The following is a 14,183-nucleotide window of genomic DNA, read 5'->3' as shown; positions in this document are numbered from 1 at the left end:
TGGTCATTCAAGATCACTTGAAGCACAAACAATGAAATGCTGTACCTTGCACCTGTCAGCATTTTTGCAAATCTGACGGCTGCCAAGATGCTGATATGTATTTCACTCTGAGCAGCACTGTGTGTAAGTACATCCTTACAGAGGCTAGTATAGCTTTAAACTTGCTCAGACTGAAAACACTTTTTTTGTCTTTGATTTCAGACTAAACTGGCCCTACAGAAGCATCTATCCAAGGCCCTGCCAGCAGGCTTCTTGACCAGCCCCCTTAACCCAGCTGCCTTGTGCACCATGGCGTCCGGACCTTTGGCACTACGACTGCCGCCAGGTCCTACAGCCATAATCCAGGGTCCCCTGATCAGTCCCACGCTCTTCAGGCCTGCCCCAGGACCTCTAAGGGCCACACATGCACCTATAATCTTCTCTCCTTACTAGCAATGAGCATGAGGCTGAAGCACCAACAGCAGAGTGGACCTAAACTAGCCAAAACTGAACTGGCAGAAGAGATCAAACTGGTTTTCTGCGAACAAATCACAGCACCCTTTGAGTGACAAGGACACTATGCAGAGACAGTGAGGACAGCATATCATGTCAAATTTGGCAAGTCATAAGAGCAGAAAGCACAATCCCCTGGTGTGGATTGAGATTTCTGTGCTGACTGACCAGCGTCTCATACTTAAAAATGGATGGACCATAGCTCAGCTGTCTCCTGTCAGCAAACTGTTGAGTGCATGTTCCCCGGGGTCCGGACCCCTCTGGAAGCCATAATGATAAGCAGCTTATAGTTTTATTTATAAAATAATAAGAAAATAATACACTAGGATGTGTAAATGTTACTCAGTGTTTGTTGCCAAAAAATACTTTAATTTTGGGAAGTTGTACTCTGGGAAACAAGAAAAATACTTCATCTTTGCTTTAGTTTACAGAACCAAATCTGAATCAAAAGAATCCAGACAGGAAACTGGTTATTTCCATATGACCAATTATGAAAAAGACAGTGGAGATCTGTAACTTTGTATGGCTGAGCACACTGAATCCCAACAAAGTTACATTTTAACTGCCATCAACTAATACAAATGCCTTTTCTTGTCATTTATTTTAGGCCCAAGGTTGTCAAAGTGCTGTGCTTGGAAGCATTTTACATGGAAGGTGTGCACCACTGCACATTTCATGTCTTATCATGATACAACAGAGCAAAAAAAAATCAAGGGAATGTTTCTTCAACTGAAACTCTGTTCTGGCCATAGTAGCAGAATAAACCTTCATAACACTGACAAATACCAATGGTTTAAAAGTTCTAAACCAGATCAGAAATTATTATTACTTAAACTACCATCTTCTGAAAATACACATAACTATTACGAATGTTTGATATGTTCACCTTTACTGTGCGGCTCTCAATCATATGTTGGCTCCCTAAATTGTATCTCAGTCATCAAAGCTTTGAGAACCCTTTATAACAGGAGCCACAATGATATGTTTTTCAGGTGATTTTAGATGGATTCATAGGATTTAACACTTAAAGTCCCCAGATTTACGGTAGCATTTATAAGCAGTATATAAACATAAATGGTTTATAACACATTATAATATACTTGTATGCAGATATAAGAGTGTTTTGTTTTAACAGTTATAACTCTTCCTGTGGGCAGTCCATGAGTGGAAGTTGGTGTATAAACAGACAACACAGTACAATACATTTGTAATAATAGAAAATCAAAATTAGAAATATTAATAATTGCAGTCCATTGAACAAAACACTCTTTTTTTATGCTGCCTTTAAAAAAGCTAAATAAGGGGACTTCAAGTGTTCCCAGTAAATTAGGATTTTGTAACAGCTCAATGCTGTTTGTCCAGTATGAAGAGATGAATGGGTGTGTGCTTGTCATCGCATCAAAATGCTTTATCCGCAAGTTTTTCAAGTGTCTTTGACATTATAATTATTATTTATAGAGTGTATTGAAAAACTAAACAAAACAATGTCCTCTCCTTATAGAAATCTCTACCCTACATGGCTGTGCTGAATCACCCTAAGCAATATGTATTTTTAAGTGTCACCCAGTAAAATTAATGACTAGCTGTAACTGTGCATCAATTGCAATAATGTAAATTATTATGTGGTAAAAATGTCGATACTGTATTCCATATGAACTTATAAATAATCCTGGTTTTTACACCATTGTGGTTGTTTTTTCTTCACAGGGACTCAAGTGTCTATTTCTTCTTGTTATAGTTTTATAGTGAACAGACACCATTAAATAATATAGCCAAGTGATTAAAAAAAGGGTCAAATATTATAATTTTGAATATTTATCTAGTTTTCATTTATTATAGAACAAAATAATAGCTCATATGAGTATATAGGTTATAGAAGAAATTATCATTGATCCCCTGAGGATTTGAAGTACTGATAACGACCAATATAGTTACAAGTGAATTAACACTTGAGGTCAGTATTTTAACCAGATTGAGTCACCGCTGAGCTGTTCCTAGCACCTGTATTTTAATAGCTTAGTGCCCTCTAGTGGTGGATAGACAAGTGCAAAATAGTGATGTTAGTGCTTTTTGCTGCAAGTCTAGAGATTGTTTAAAAAAGGTTATAAAGAACACTAATTATCAGGATTTTCACAATGATGGCAATATAACATTTAAGAAAGGGCATATGATTATTGGTGCAATAAAGTATTTTAAATTATTCTTGTTGCCTAGACCTAATGCTTTGGGATGGATGCAGTTGTTTGGGTATTGAACAGTTTTTAAATGAGATTTCAGCTGCTAACATGGGCATTAAGAAGATAAGAAAAACCACCTGTATATTTTTGAGTTTATCTGGAAAATCTGGAAGCAGTTTGGGCAGGGGGAGCTGCATGCTTTCAGGTGAACTCAGTGTGTGATTGAATAAATAAAATACAGGTGAAGGTGTAGGGATGAATTGAGGGTTTTAAAGCTAATAGCAGCCCATTATTGATTCCTTTTATTTTTGATAACATTTTTCTTGCAATAAAATAACTGAAATTTAGACATTAGTATGTATGATTTGTTTTGTTTCGTGGCACTTCCCAGCAGTATTAGCGAGCCCGATGCTCAGCGACATTTCTGGAAAATGTGTAGTGTGTATATTGTTTACACAACTTGAAATAACACATTGATAACAACCAAGCGTGTAATGAAGTTATGAAACCTCCCTTACCTACAGCCTTCAAAATAAAAGTCCAAGCCTCCAATCGCACCAAATTCTCCCAAATGTATACAATTCTATTCATAATATAAATGGGCATACATCGTATTACTACAGATACATCCCCCGCTATAGGAAGTGATAAAAGTATATGTTGTATAATTTGGTGTTCTCTTCTTTTTGTAGTAACCTAATTTTTTTTCGTGACACAAAAAGCGATTTCCGGAAATTACGTCATTTCACAGTCTTTTCCAGAAAAAAATGGCAGCTGTTGACATCGACGTGCCGGTGGAAACAGAGCCGCAAATCCGCAACCAGGAGGACCTCGAACGGTAAACGTATAACTGTTCGCTGTGTTTCGTTGTGCTGCGTGTATAAAGTGAAAATAACCCGAGTGATATAAACAGTTAGCTGACAGTGCTCGGAAACATCAGTGCGGTCACCCCGGAGCCAAGCTAACCCTGCTAGTTTTTGCTGCTTTGGTTTTGGAGACTCGACATCGTTCTTAAATCTTACTTTTTTTTAAATTACACGCTTTTGCTTTATCATTGTTTAGACATTGCAAATTAAAAATCAGTAGGAACAGAAATGCTTGCCAGTTTGTTCGTTAAGAGTACAAAGCCGAGTGAACTGGCGTGCTTTGCCACGGTGAATTTGAGGTATCCAGGAATTCATGTGTGCTGAGCTCTGTGGGCTCTATGGAGCAGTTTGTCAAGATGTGTTTAAATCCCAGCTTCAAGAAAGCCTCTTATTTATTGGGCGCTAGCATTTCCTGCTTTCATATTCGAGAAACTTCCATAGGAGACTGTCATCAGCTAAAGCCTTCATAACTTAAGTTTGCAGTGATTATCTGTCTTTAAATCCTTCCCAAGACATGTCATGCCGTTCACTTTATTCAGACGGATGTATGTAGTGATACAACAGCGAAGGTTTGTGCACCTAAAGAGAATTAAACCTGAGCGCCTCGCACCTTTAGCTCACACGGGTGAATCATGTCGGAAGCGAGTCATCAATGTGCGCTTTGCCCACTGATGGGTTATTTCTTTTATTGGTCTCATGCATGTGGCCTGTCTTTCGTTTCACTGTAAACGCAAGGTAACGCACTTGGTTGGAATAATAAACGGATTGTTAGGTGTTTAAGTGCACTATATCGATTATTTTAGACCATCTCAGGCTTACATCACGATGCAGTTAAAAGGATTTGTCGCGCTGTGGTAATAAGATGTGACTACAGTGTGCAGGGTTTTTCCTAGATACATTTTTCTTAGCCTTCCCACCAAAAAAGAATGACCAGGATTGCAATAAAAATAGTTAAAATCTTTTTTTAAGTGGTGTTTTGTTTACGCAAATTTTAAATACGTTTTTTTGTTATCAAACGCTCACGACACGAAACAGCATAGACATTTATTAAATATAGTAAACACAGCCTGATTGCCTTAACGATTTGTAGACTTATTAATGAGCAAATCATCCCCAAAGGCTAATTTTGAGCAAGGATAAACCCTGAGTTTCTCTAGCAGACAGTTTGCTAGAAAAGCAACCAATTAGGCAATTATTCCTTGCAAAATCATTTATGACTTCTATGCCTGAAAAATGAAAACAAAGAATACAAACATTTTTGCATGTAGTGTCTTTTGCAGAAAATCTAAAATTGATCATTGGGAATTTAAAAATTAAGAATTAAATTAAGCAAAATGCGCTAAAGTGAAGAAGAGAGTGCAGGCTGGGTGGAGTATTTTCTTTTATACACAGAAAATTGTTCAGGAATCAATAAGGAAATCCATTAAAAAGTAAGAAGTACTTAACGGCATCCATCTCCATGTTGGGCTGTTGAACACAGTAAAAGCACATGGGTTTTTACAGAAAGATGTAAGCAATACAGGTAGAACTTAAATCTAACTCTGGTTTGGCAACATCCTCGCATTATCACATCAAATACTTCTAAAGAATTTATTGTATTTCAGTTAGAAATTCAAAGGTTTCATGTTGCTCTTTTTAAAAATGTGAATGCAGCAAATGAATGTAGCAACAGTGCCTACATTTACTGTATATTAAAGGTACTCTTGCTATACCTGACAGTATTTGGGCTACATCAAAACTGCAACAGAAAACTGTACATGGGAATCGGCATTGAGTTCTCCTTTAACACTTGGCACTTATGAAAAGACTGCAGCAGGTGAATTTCACTGCTATGTTTAGCGCTTGAGCTATCAGTAGTCAGGACTGTATGTACCCAGGTCTTCTGCCCTAGTTCCGGGTGAAACACAGCGCAGTCGAATACTTGTAGACACTCAGACCACATTGGGTGGAAATGCCTTGAAAAATCCAAATTGGTACTAGAAGTAGTACCATTGTTTTACAGTCAGGTTCATTCTTTCAATTACAATCAAGTATTTCAGCCATCAGTGGAAGCTACAACAATAAAAAGGTTTGTGGTACTTCAGTGAGGCAGTAGTTGTTGTTTTAAGAGCAACATTCACTTCCTGCACATCTCCACCTTCTGGAGGAATTTAAATGGTTTATTAGTTTTCTGGTTTATTGAGTATTTTAATTAATTTTGATGTCCTTTTCCCTGCTTTCCAGTCTGGCTGAAAGCTTCAAAGAACAAGGAAATGCATACTACAGCAAGAAGGATTACTCTCAGGCTTTCAACTATTACACCAAGGCCATTGGTGAGTTTACTCTATATTGCTGGAATTAAGTATTCATATTATTAATTGTAAACACCCAGAGACACCCACCCAATATTTCTTCATACTTTGCCGGTGAGAAATCCTGCCCGTGAACAGTCCCACATACACTGATTGTTGGCACATAGTTTGTTTGGCAGTGGCTGATTCAGCTGCACAGCAGGCTGTAATGCTCATTTAAGTCAGAACAAAAAAAAAAAAAAATGGGGATGTCAAAGTTTATCCTCTTTATTTTTATTTTCCAGTGATTTTTCCCTCTGTGCGTGCCATCTGAAGCACACTACAGTTGTCAGTGGCATCAGCTTCTGTTGGCAAGCCCAGATGTCGATCTTAGATGTGCGGTTGTATCATTTTATTTGTGTGACATTTTTTTTTCTATTTAAAGATGCATGCCCCAAAAATGCCAGTTATTATGGCAACAGGGCGGCCACCCTCATGATGCTCTCTCGTTTTCGAGAAGCTTTAGAAGATTCCCAACAGGCTGTGCGTCTGGATGACTGTTTCATGAAGGTGAGTTTGAACTCATTGTCACATATACAATATATTTCCTTATTTATATTTACTGCTTTGCGCATCACAGAGAGTACTATGCACAGTTATGTTGTTCTGAGAAGTGTTTATTCCATCTCATAGGGGCATCTACGTGAGGGCAAGTGCCACCTGTCTTTAGGAAATGCCATGGCGGCCAGTCGCTGCTTTCAGAAGGTTCTGGAGCTGGAGCCCAGCAATAGAGAAGCGCAGCAGGAGGTGGGAAGCTTTTATTGTTATATTTAACTACGATATAAAAACAAGCATTGAATAGGGCCACATGCTGAGCTAAATATTTATGAATCTATTAGTAACTGGTGTTTTTAATTTTAGAAAAAGAATGCGGCAACACTGCTAGAGTACGAGCGAATGGCAGATTTTGGCTTTGAAAAGCGAGATTTCAGAAAGGTAATTTACACTCTTTTTTGTGACTTTTTTTCCTGCAATCTTGTAAAGTTTAAATTGGGTTTTGTTTTCCACTGTATGACTGTAATTGTTACCCAAACATAAATATGCTGGAAAAGCATTTTGTCGGCCATCTGTTTGGTTAGTTGAAATACTGTGACTTCTATGAATACAATTTGGGCTGGACCATTTATCATATTTTAACCTGAATTACAATTTTGGCTTTAAATGATTATGAAAACAAAGTAATGGGCATAAATTGATTACTTTGTTTTTATGTTTTGCCAAAAAGCCTGTGTTTGTTTTTGTGTATATAAATTTGTTCCTTTTTAGCCGTAAGCTTTTGGCTCGCATTCACTAGTGCAAGACGGCTAAAGGAGAGGCTTCAAGCAACAACATCTATGTAGAAAAATCACAATTCTCACAGTTTCTGAGGTGAACCTGTGGGAATATTAATGGTTGCCTTTGTCTCTAGATTACTCAGTGTCGCACGCGGACTGCTATCGGTGGAAGACGACAATTGGCTGGCGGCTGTGGCTAGCTACCCTGCAGGCCCCGGGGGGGGCACGCTACCCTGCTGCCGCCTGGCCCCTCTCATCCTTCCCATCTTCACTCCAAAAATCCCACAATGGTGGCGGGCCTTCAGGGACCAGTGATTGCCCTTGCAAGATGGGCTGTAGTGCCAAATCTCAGAGTCGGAGCCTAACTCCGACTGGATGAACCTGCGTCCTCCACCTCTTTCACATTTAAAAAAAAAAAAAGTATTTAATTTTCATTTAAATTATAAAGTTAAAGAAAATCCCTCAAATAACTTATGTCTGTTGAGGTAATTAATTAAAATGTTGACCCCCCCCCCCCCCCCTTCCCCACCCAAAACAATTGCGTTTATTATTTTTGCCATAATCTATCAGCCTTACTACAAAGACAACAGCATCACAGTGGTGTCAGTGTCACACTGTGATGGACTGGTGACCTGTCCAGTGGATGCATGGATCTTTTAGCTTTAACAAAGCTCCAGATATTTCTGTTTACTCAGTGTCTGAATGTAAAATGGGGTATAACTGTGTAGTATTTGCTTGTGGTTCTGATGCAGGTGGTGTACTGTATGGACCGGGCCTTAGCTTTGGCTTCCACCTGCCACCGCTTCAAAATCCTTAAGGCAGAATGTCTCGCTCTGCTCGGACGGTATCCAGAAGCCCAGTCTGTTGCAAGGTAGGAGCCGGTCATATACAGTGATTATTTTATGCAACTTTTTTGTGTCATTCGCGTAACATAAGATTTTACTGAAGGGAGAATTTAATTTACAAACTCTTTAAAGCCAGCCTTTTAAAACAGGACTTTTCTTTACAGTGACATCCTGCGAATGGATTCCACAAATGCAGACGCGTTGTATGTTCGAGGCCTGTGTCTTTACTATGAGGACTGCATCGATAAAGCAGTGCAGTTCTTTGTTCAGGCTCTGCGAATGGCACCTGACCATGAAAAGGCCCGGCTAGCCTGCAGGGTAAGGTTGATTATTTATTTATTTTATTTTATTTTTTGTGTGTTTGTTTTCTCACAGATGCACTTAATTGAAACAGAGAGAATAATCTGTATGGGGTTTTATCTGGTGACCCCCTAAAGGGAGCAGCTAAAAGAAGATTGCTTAAATTCAGGGAGCTTTACTTTAAGATGCACACCTTGTGAACTTTTTCATCCCTAACAGCGCTGTTGGGCAGTAGAGAGTCCCCGTTTTAGTTTGTACCTGTCTGTGTGCGCACCTGTGGTCAACATAGTACACACTGCTGTAAAGCATTTTACAGACATATGAAAGCTTGGCAGTGTGCTTTCAGAGTCAGAAGACCAACAGTACACAGTGATGTAATCAATTCTAAATTTAAAATACAATACAAAAATCAGCTTTGCAAATAAGGATGAAAATGGATTTGAGATGTATTTAGACATCAGGTTTGCACACAGTTTGTTTTTTGTTTTGTTTTTTTGTTTTTTGTTTTTTTTGGGGGGGGGGGGGGGGGGGGTGGCAATTGAACATGTAATTGATTTTCTATTTACACAGATTAAATCTCAACATACTACCTCTATAGGATTTCTCAGATAGAAGGACTGAAAAATATTGATGCTTTGACTTCCCGCAGTCGTTCCTGACCAGTGTGTGTTTTTTTTCTCACCAGAATGCTAAAGCTTTAAAAGCTAAGAAAGAGGAGGGAAACCAGGCATTTAAGAACAGCAACTGTGAAGCTGCCTACCAGCTTTACACAGAGGCACTCATGATAGACCCCAACAACATTAAAACCAATGCTAAACTCTACTGCAACAGAGCCACAGCAGGAGCAAAGGTAAAAGGCAACTAATCCATTTAAGTTATTGAATGATACCATAGTTCACTTTCATTATAGGCGATATATGGAAGCATTTATAATACTGTTTGATAATTTGCTTAATATTAGCAACACTGCGAAGTGTTCTGGCTCTTCTAGTTCTTTGTATCCTGTCAGCTCACTGTCATGATCTTCTGATCAACAGCTGAAGAAACTTGATCAAGCCATTGAAGACTGTACAAGTGCAATCAAACTAGATGACACTTACATCAAAGCGTACTTGAGAAGAGCTCAGTGGTATGTTACAGAGTCATCCTGAGTCATCCTGAGTCAATTCTGCATGCTTTGTGTGTTTTGACTGGCTTTGTGCAACCTGTAGTTACATGGACATGGAGCAGTATGAAGAGGCTGTACGGGACTATGAAAAAGTTTACCAGACAGAAAAAACGCCAGGTGAGCTGCTCTCCTTGTTTCATCGAGACCTAACTGACATGTTTAGATGTTCAGGTTTTTACACGCTCACATGGTTTGCGGTTCCCTTTCCCGTCAGATCACAAGCGTATGCTGAAGACGGCACAGGTGGAGCTGAAGAAAAGCAAAAGGAAAGATTACTACAAGGTGCTGGGGGTCGGCAAGAACGCAACTGAGGATGAGATCAAAAAAGCCTACCGCAAACGAGCCCTCATGCATCACCCAGGTAGCCATCTAAGGCTTTACACATTCATTTCATACTAGTACAGTTCACAAGAATCACTACTCCACCTAGAGTATTGGTCAGATTTAAGTGAAAGGTGCACACATTACTATAACCTATGAATTGTGATGACTCATGAGCTACTCCATCACTGATGTAGCTCTGTGTTTATATTTGATTCTCATTTATCTTAAGGATTTCTCATTGTCAGCTTATATTGTAATTGTTTTGCAGACCGTCACAGTTCAGCAACACCAGAAGTGCAAAAGGAGGAGGAAAAGAAATTCAAAGAAGTTGGTGAGGCCTTCACTGTCCTCTCCGACCCGAAGAAGAAGATTCGCTATGACAGTGGCCACGACCTGGAGGACGACGGCTGTTTTGATGGCTCAGGTAAATTGTTTTTCTTTTTTCTTTAGTTTAGATGGATTTACATTCCCCCTGTGCTCTTATGAGCTTTTCACATTTCTCACAGAGGGATCCAGTTCACTATTGAGTTGGCAAATAGGGGCATCATAAGAAAAAAGGGTAGCCCAGAAGATGTTTTGACCTGTTGTAGTGGGAAATACAGATGTGAAAATAATAAAAGACCCATAGAAACCCAGAAGATCTTGATTGTCAGAACAGATCCAGCTTGGATGTGTGTGCATTTGGAAAAAAAGGCAAATGAAAATTCTGGGCCAGATAAAGTTTTTGTTAGACTGTTGTTGGTTCTCATTTAAATTTAAGCTTTTTTTTTTTTTTTTTTTTTTAAAGTCATTTAGACATGGAAAGGCAGGATAAGTAAAAACAAAAATTTGATGTTTAAGAGATAAACCAAACCTTTTGAAAATCACCAGTCTGCCTACAGAAATTCAATATATTTGCAGTGCATGTGGATATATGTAAAGAGAATGTCTTCACTGCAGTCTATGGTCAGGGACCAGTTTGCAACACGAGGTCTACCAAAATCGATTCAGAGGTTATTATTATATGGACATTTACTATATGGACTTTTAAAATACAGCTAATGTAGGTGGCAACAATTTAACATACAGACCACAATAACATACCAAATAACTTTTGATTTTAGAATTTTCTCCATAAAGTTGAAGTTTTAGAGGATATTCTTTTTTTTTTTTAAATCACAGAATATCACAAAGAGAAAGCTAGCTGGTGTAAAAGGTAGAACTCCAATTCTTACTGTGGCATAATTGTTAGAGTCCAATAAATTTATCGGCGCGCTGATATTATAATTGCTGATCTATTGGTATTGGCATGTATAACAGCTGGAAAATGCTAATTAAAAAAAAAATACAAAAAAAAAAGCAAAGAAGAAAGGGGGGGGAACAGGCTTTGACCTTGTTGATGTGGCGTAGTTTGTCCACCAGAGGGCACTTTGCAACTTCCCACCTGCCATGCAACAACCAGCTGATCAAAGAAGGGTTGGGTAGAACATAAACAAGTAAAAAAATATTTGGGAAATCTGTTTGTTTTGTGTGTCTGAAAGAAACAAATGTTGGCTGATATATCGGATTTTTAAATCTCCAATAGTGGTTTGGCAGTATAAAGTCACTGAATTCAGTTACCAGTTATAATTTGGACATGTATTTAAAAGAGAAACCCTGCATTGTATTGGTGTCGTTGTAGTTTCTGTTTCTCTTTGTGATGATGATGTCTAGAAATGATAAAATGTGTGTACAGTATGTCAAACTGTTTTATCTCCATATTGCCTTTGCGTTCCTGTTTCCCATCTTACCAGCTAACCTTTGCTATATTTTCTTACTCTACAGATTTTGATGCAAACAACATCTTCAGGGCTTTCTTTGGAGGCCATGGTGGAGGATTTACTTTTGATTCCAGCCCAGGTATATTTATTTGTCCCCCAAGTTTATTTATTTTATTTATGTGTGTGTGTGTGTGTGTGTGTGTGTGTGTGTGTGTGTGTGTGTGTGTGTGTGTGTGTGTGTGTGTGTGTGTGTGTGTGTGTGTTTATTGAGCAATAACTGAATAATTTTCTTGGATTACAGACTCTGGACCTGGAAATTTCTTTTTCCAGTTCGGCTAAAGCAGCGGAGCACACAGTGGACAAAGTCAAGTCGGACCCACAGTCACCTCATGATACTCTACTTCTGAGTGTCTTGCTAAAATCTCATTAAAAAAAAATCTTCTTTTGACTACTGCATACATTCCTAAATTAACTCCCCTTCATTGACACGCAAACACTGGGAAGGATTATTCAGCAATTTAAGTTATGAATTAACACTGAAGAAGAATAAGTATTTCAGAAGGCTTTTAAAAGCAGGTGTATCAGTGGAGCAGAGCTCGTCTCTATTGCCAAAATTTATATTTTGTATTCCACTAAATTTCATCTTATTAAACTCCCTCAGTCTTCATGAAGGGGATCAACCATGAGGACATATTGGCCATCATATCTGATTATTTTTAGAAGCTGGAACCATGTATACATCTTTAAATTTCTCCTGGGACTGCGCATCTCTAGAGGAAATGTCAGTGTTCTGTGGAAGTTCAGTGACAAATCTGACCTCAGGACAGCCTGTTAAGGACAACGCAGTTCTCTTTGGAGTGCGTGTGCAGATTTTACTGGCTCTCTTGCCAAATATAGAATTGACTTACAGGGTTTTTAAGTTCTTCTCCATTCTTCATTGTATATTTGAGTCGAATGTAAAGCATTATGTGTCCACATATTGTCCTTCAGTCTTCCCTGAGTCTGTTTATATTTATTGTACTGTACATCCTAAAGCGTATGCAGCAGAATGCCAGTGGTCTTTGTCTTCCTTTGTTTGTAAATGTTTTCCGGCCCATCTTTTTCACTCAGATTGTTGATTTTTTTTTTTTTTTTTTTTTGAAATGGACCCAAATAAACCTTCACATATTTTTTTTTTTCTTTTCAAAGCAATTCACAAACACCGCCCATGTGTCATACTGCCCCATTCAAATTCAAGTGGTGCCTTACCAGAATCAGTAAAGCGTCTTACAGTGAAACCTACATTTAACGCTGTAAAGAAATCCACATCCTAGTTCAGGAAAGGCAGCAGTTACACTTGTATAGCGCATTTTTTTGGTTTCATGATTTTCTGTAGGAAAATCTTTTTATCTTAGTCTCATGTCATGAGTCACAATTTTATGCACATTTCATGAGTACAGCCCTTCCCCTGCTTGTTCCAGCTGTTTAAAGGGGCACTGATAGCAGGTCAGAAGCTTCAATTGTAAACTGTCCTGTCACTGATGTGTACATTTTTTTTTTCTTTTTTAACTGATAAAATAAAGGCTTGTCTTTTACTGCAATGTCCAGTTGTCTTGCAATACTTCAGTGCTTTGACTTGGGTTTTTTTTTCCAGGTTCCAGGAATGTGAAGTGAATTTAGTTTTGTAAAACATATAATTCTACTTTTATTTTCTACATCAATAACCTGCATCTGTTGTTCCTGAAGAGTATTTTTAATGAAAGCTTGGCAGAATATCTAAGTGTGCAGCACTTGCAAGTATGTGTAATCTTTTTGATCACTTACAGATCTACGTATCTGACTGTGTATGAGTAATGTTTCACTTGGAAAATGACTAGAAGTGTTTTGCTCTGAGTTTGGTTTGACTACTGAAGTGAAGTTCCTTAAAAAGGAGGCGTGTTAAGAAAAGTCCTTTTCTTCCTTGGTTAAGTTTCACAGTTTAAGTGATTTGTTTTTTGTGTGTGTGACCTGGTGAGAGGCATGGAGACACTTAGGCAGACTACGTAAAAGTGATCCCTATCAGTCACACTTAATATCTCAGCAACATACTGACTTCAAACTCGGAGGATAGATGCGTATTAAAGAGTTACCACTGCAGACCACAAGAACCATAACCCTACCTTTTCTTATATTGCAGTTATTGCCTTTGTTTACTTTTGATCTGAAATCAATAACAAAGATGAAAAGCATGTTACCTAAATATTTAAGAAATATTTATTCACGATAGGGTTTTATTTCATTCATTCTATAACTGGTTATTTGGTGTATATGCATCCTGTGACAACTTGCTGTACAATGACCCTGAATGCCTTAATTTTTACGTGCCGCCTGCTCAAAGGCTTGCCAGAAATGTATATTTATCTATATGATTAAGTTTAAAATCTAAACAAAGGGCAATAAGTCCAGTATAAGAGAAGATAGGGTTATATTTTCTGTGCTCTGCAGTTGTACTCATCAATATCTTACTGTCCTCCAAGTTTGATGTCAATATGTTGAATGGTTACTGATTTATCTACATTCAAATGTGAAGTTTGCTTCCGTAAAATTTTCCGAGTTTGGGTGATTTCTTTTTAACACCGTGGTTGTGACTGACGTTACCACGTGACATGGTTTAAGCCAATCAGGCGCTCGCACAGACGTGTAATCGGTC

At 38.3% G+C, this 14,183-nt stretch overlaps 2 protein-coding genes across 2 annotated transcripts in view; both read left to right on the top strand.

Annotated features, from left to right (window-relative positions):
• LOC115797778 (zinc finger protein 385B-like) overlaps positions 1-2,158 on the top strand; it is an 84,235-nt gene extending 82,077 nt beyond the window's left edge. Inside the window, exon 9 of the mRNA XM_030754274.1 lies at positions 202-2,158. Within this exon, the coding sequence (XP_030610134.1) occupies positions 202-432 (231 nt within the window). The 3' untranslated portion in view covers positions 433-2,158. The remainder of the gene's footprint in view (positions 1-201) is intronic.
• Positions 2,159-3,425: 1,267 nt separating this feature from the next.
• On the top strand, positions 3,426-13,095 carry LOC115798746 (dnaJ homolog subfamily C member 7-like). The gene is made up of 14 exons (XM_030755700.1): positions 3,426-3,507; positions 5,759-5,847; positions 6,251-6,375; positions 6,499-6,612; positions 6,727-6,801; positions 7,892-8,010; positions 8,149-8,302; positions 8,970-9,134; positions 9,322-9,413; positions 9,496-9,569; positions 9,667-9,813; positions 10,045-10,200; positions 11,580-11,654; positions 11,817-13,095. Exons 1-14 carry the CDS (start codon positions 3,437-3,439, stop codon positions 11,852-11,854), a joined length of 1,494 nt encoding a protein of 497 aa, XP_030611560.1. The 5' UTR covers positions 3,426-3,436; the 3' UTR covers positions 11,855-13,095.
• Positions 13,096-14,183: the final 1,088 nt, after the last annotated feature.

This window comes from Archocentrus centrarchus, chromosome 19 (genome assembly GCF_007364275.1).
Source record: "Archocentrus centrarchus isolate MPI-CPG fArcCen1 chromosome 19, fArcCen1, whole genome shotgun sequence".
Lineage (NCBI taxonomy): Eukaryota > Metazoa > Chordata > Actinopteri > Cichliformes > Cichlidae > Archocentrus > Archocentrus centrarchus.
The sequence above is the reverse complement of the archived record's forward strand: the minus strand, read 5'-3'. Positions and strand labels throughout refer to the sequence as shown.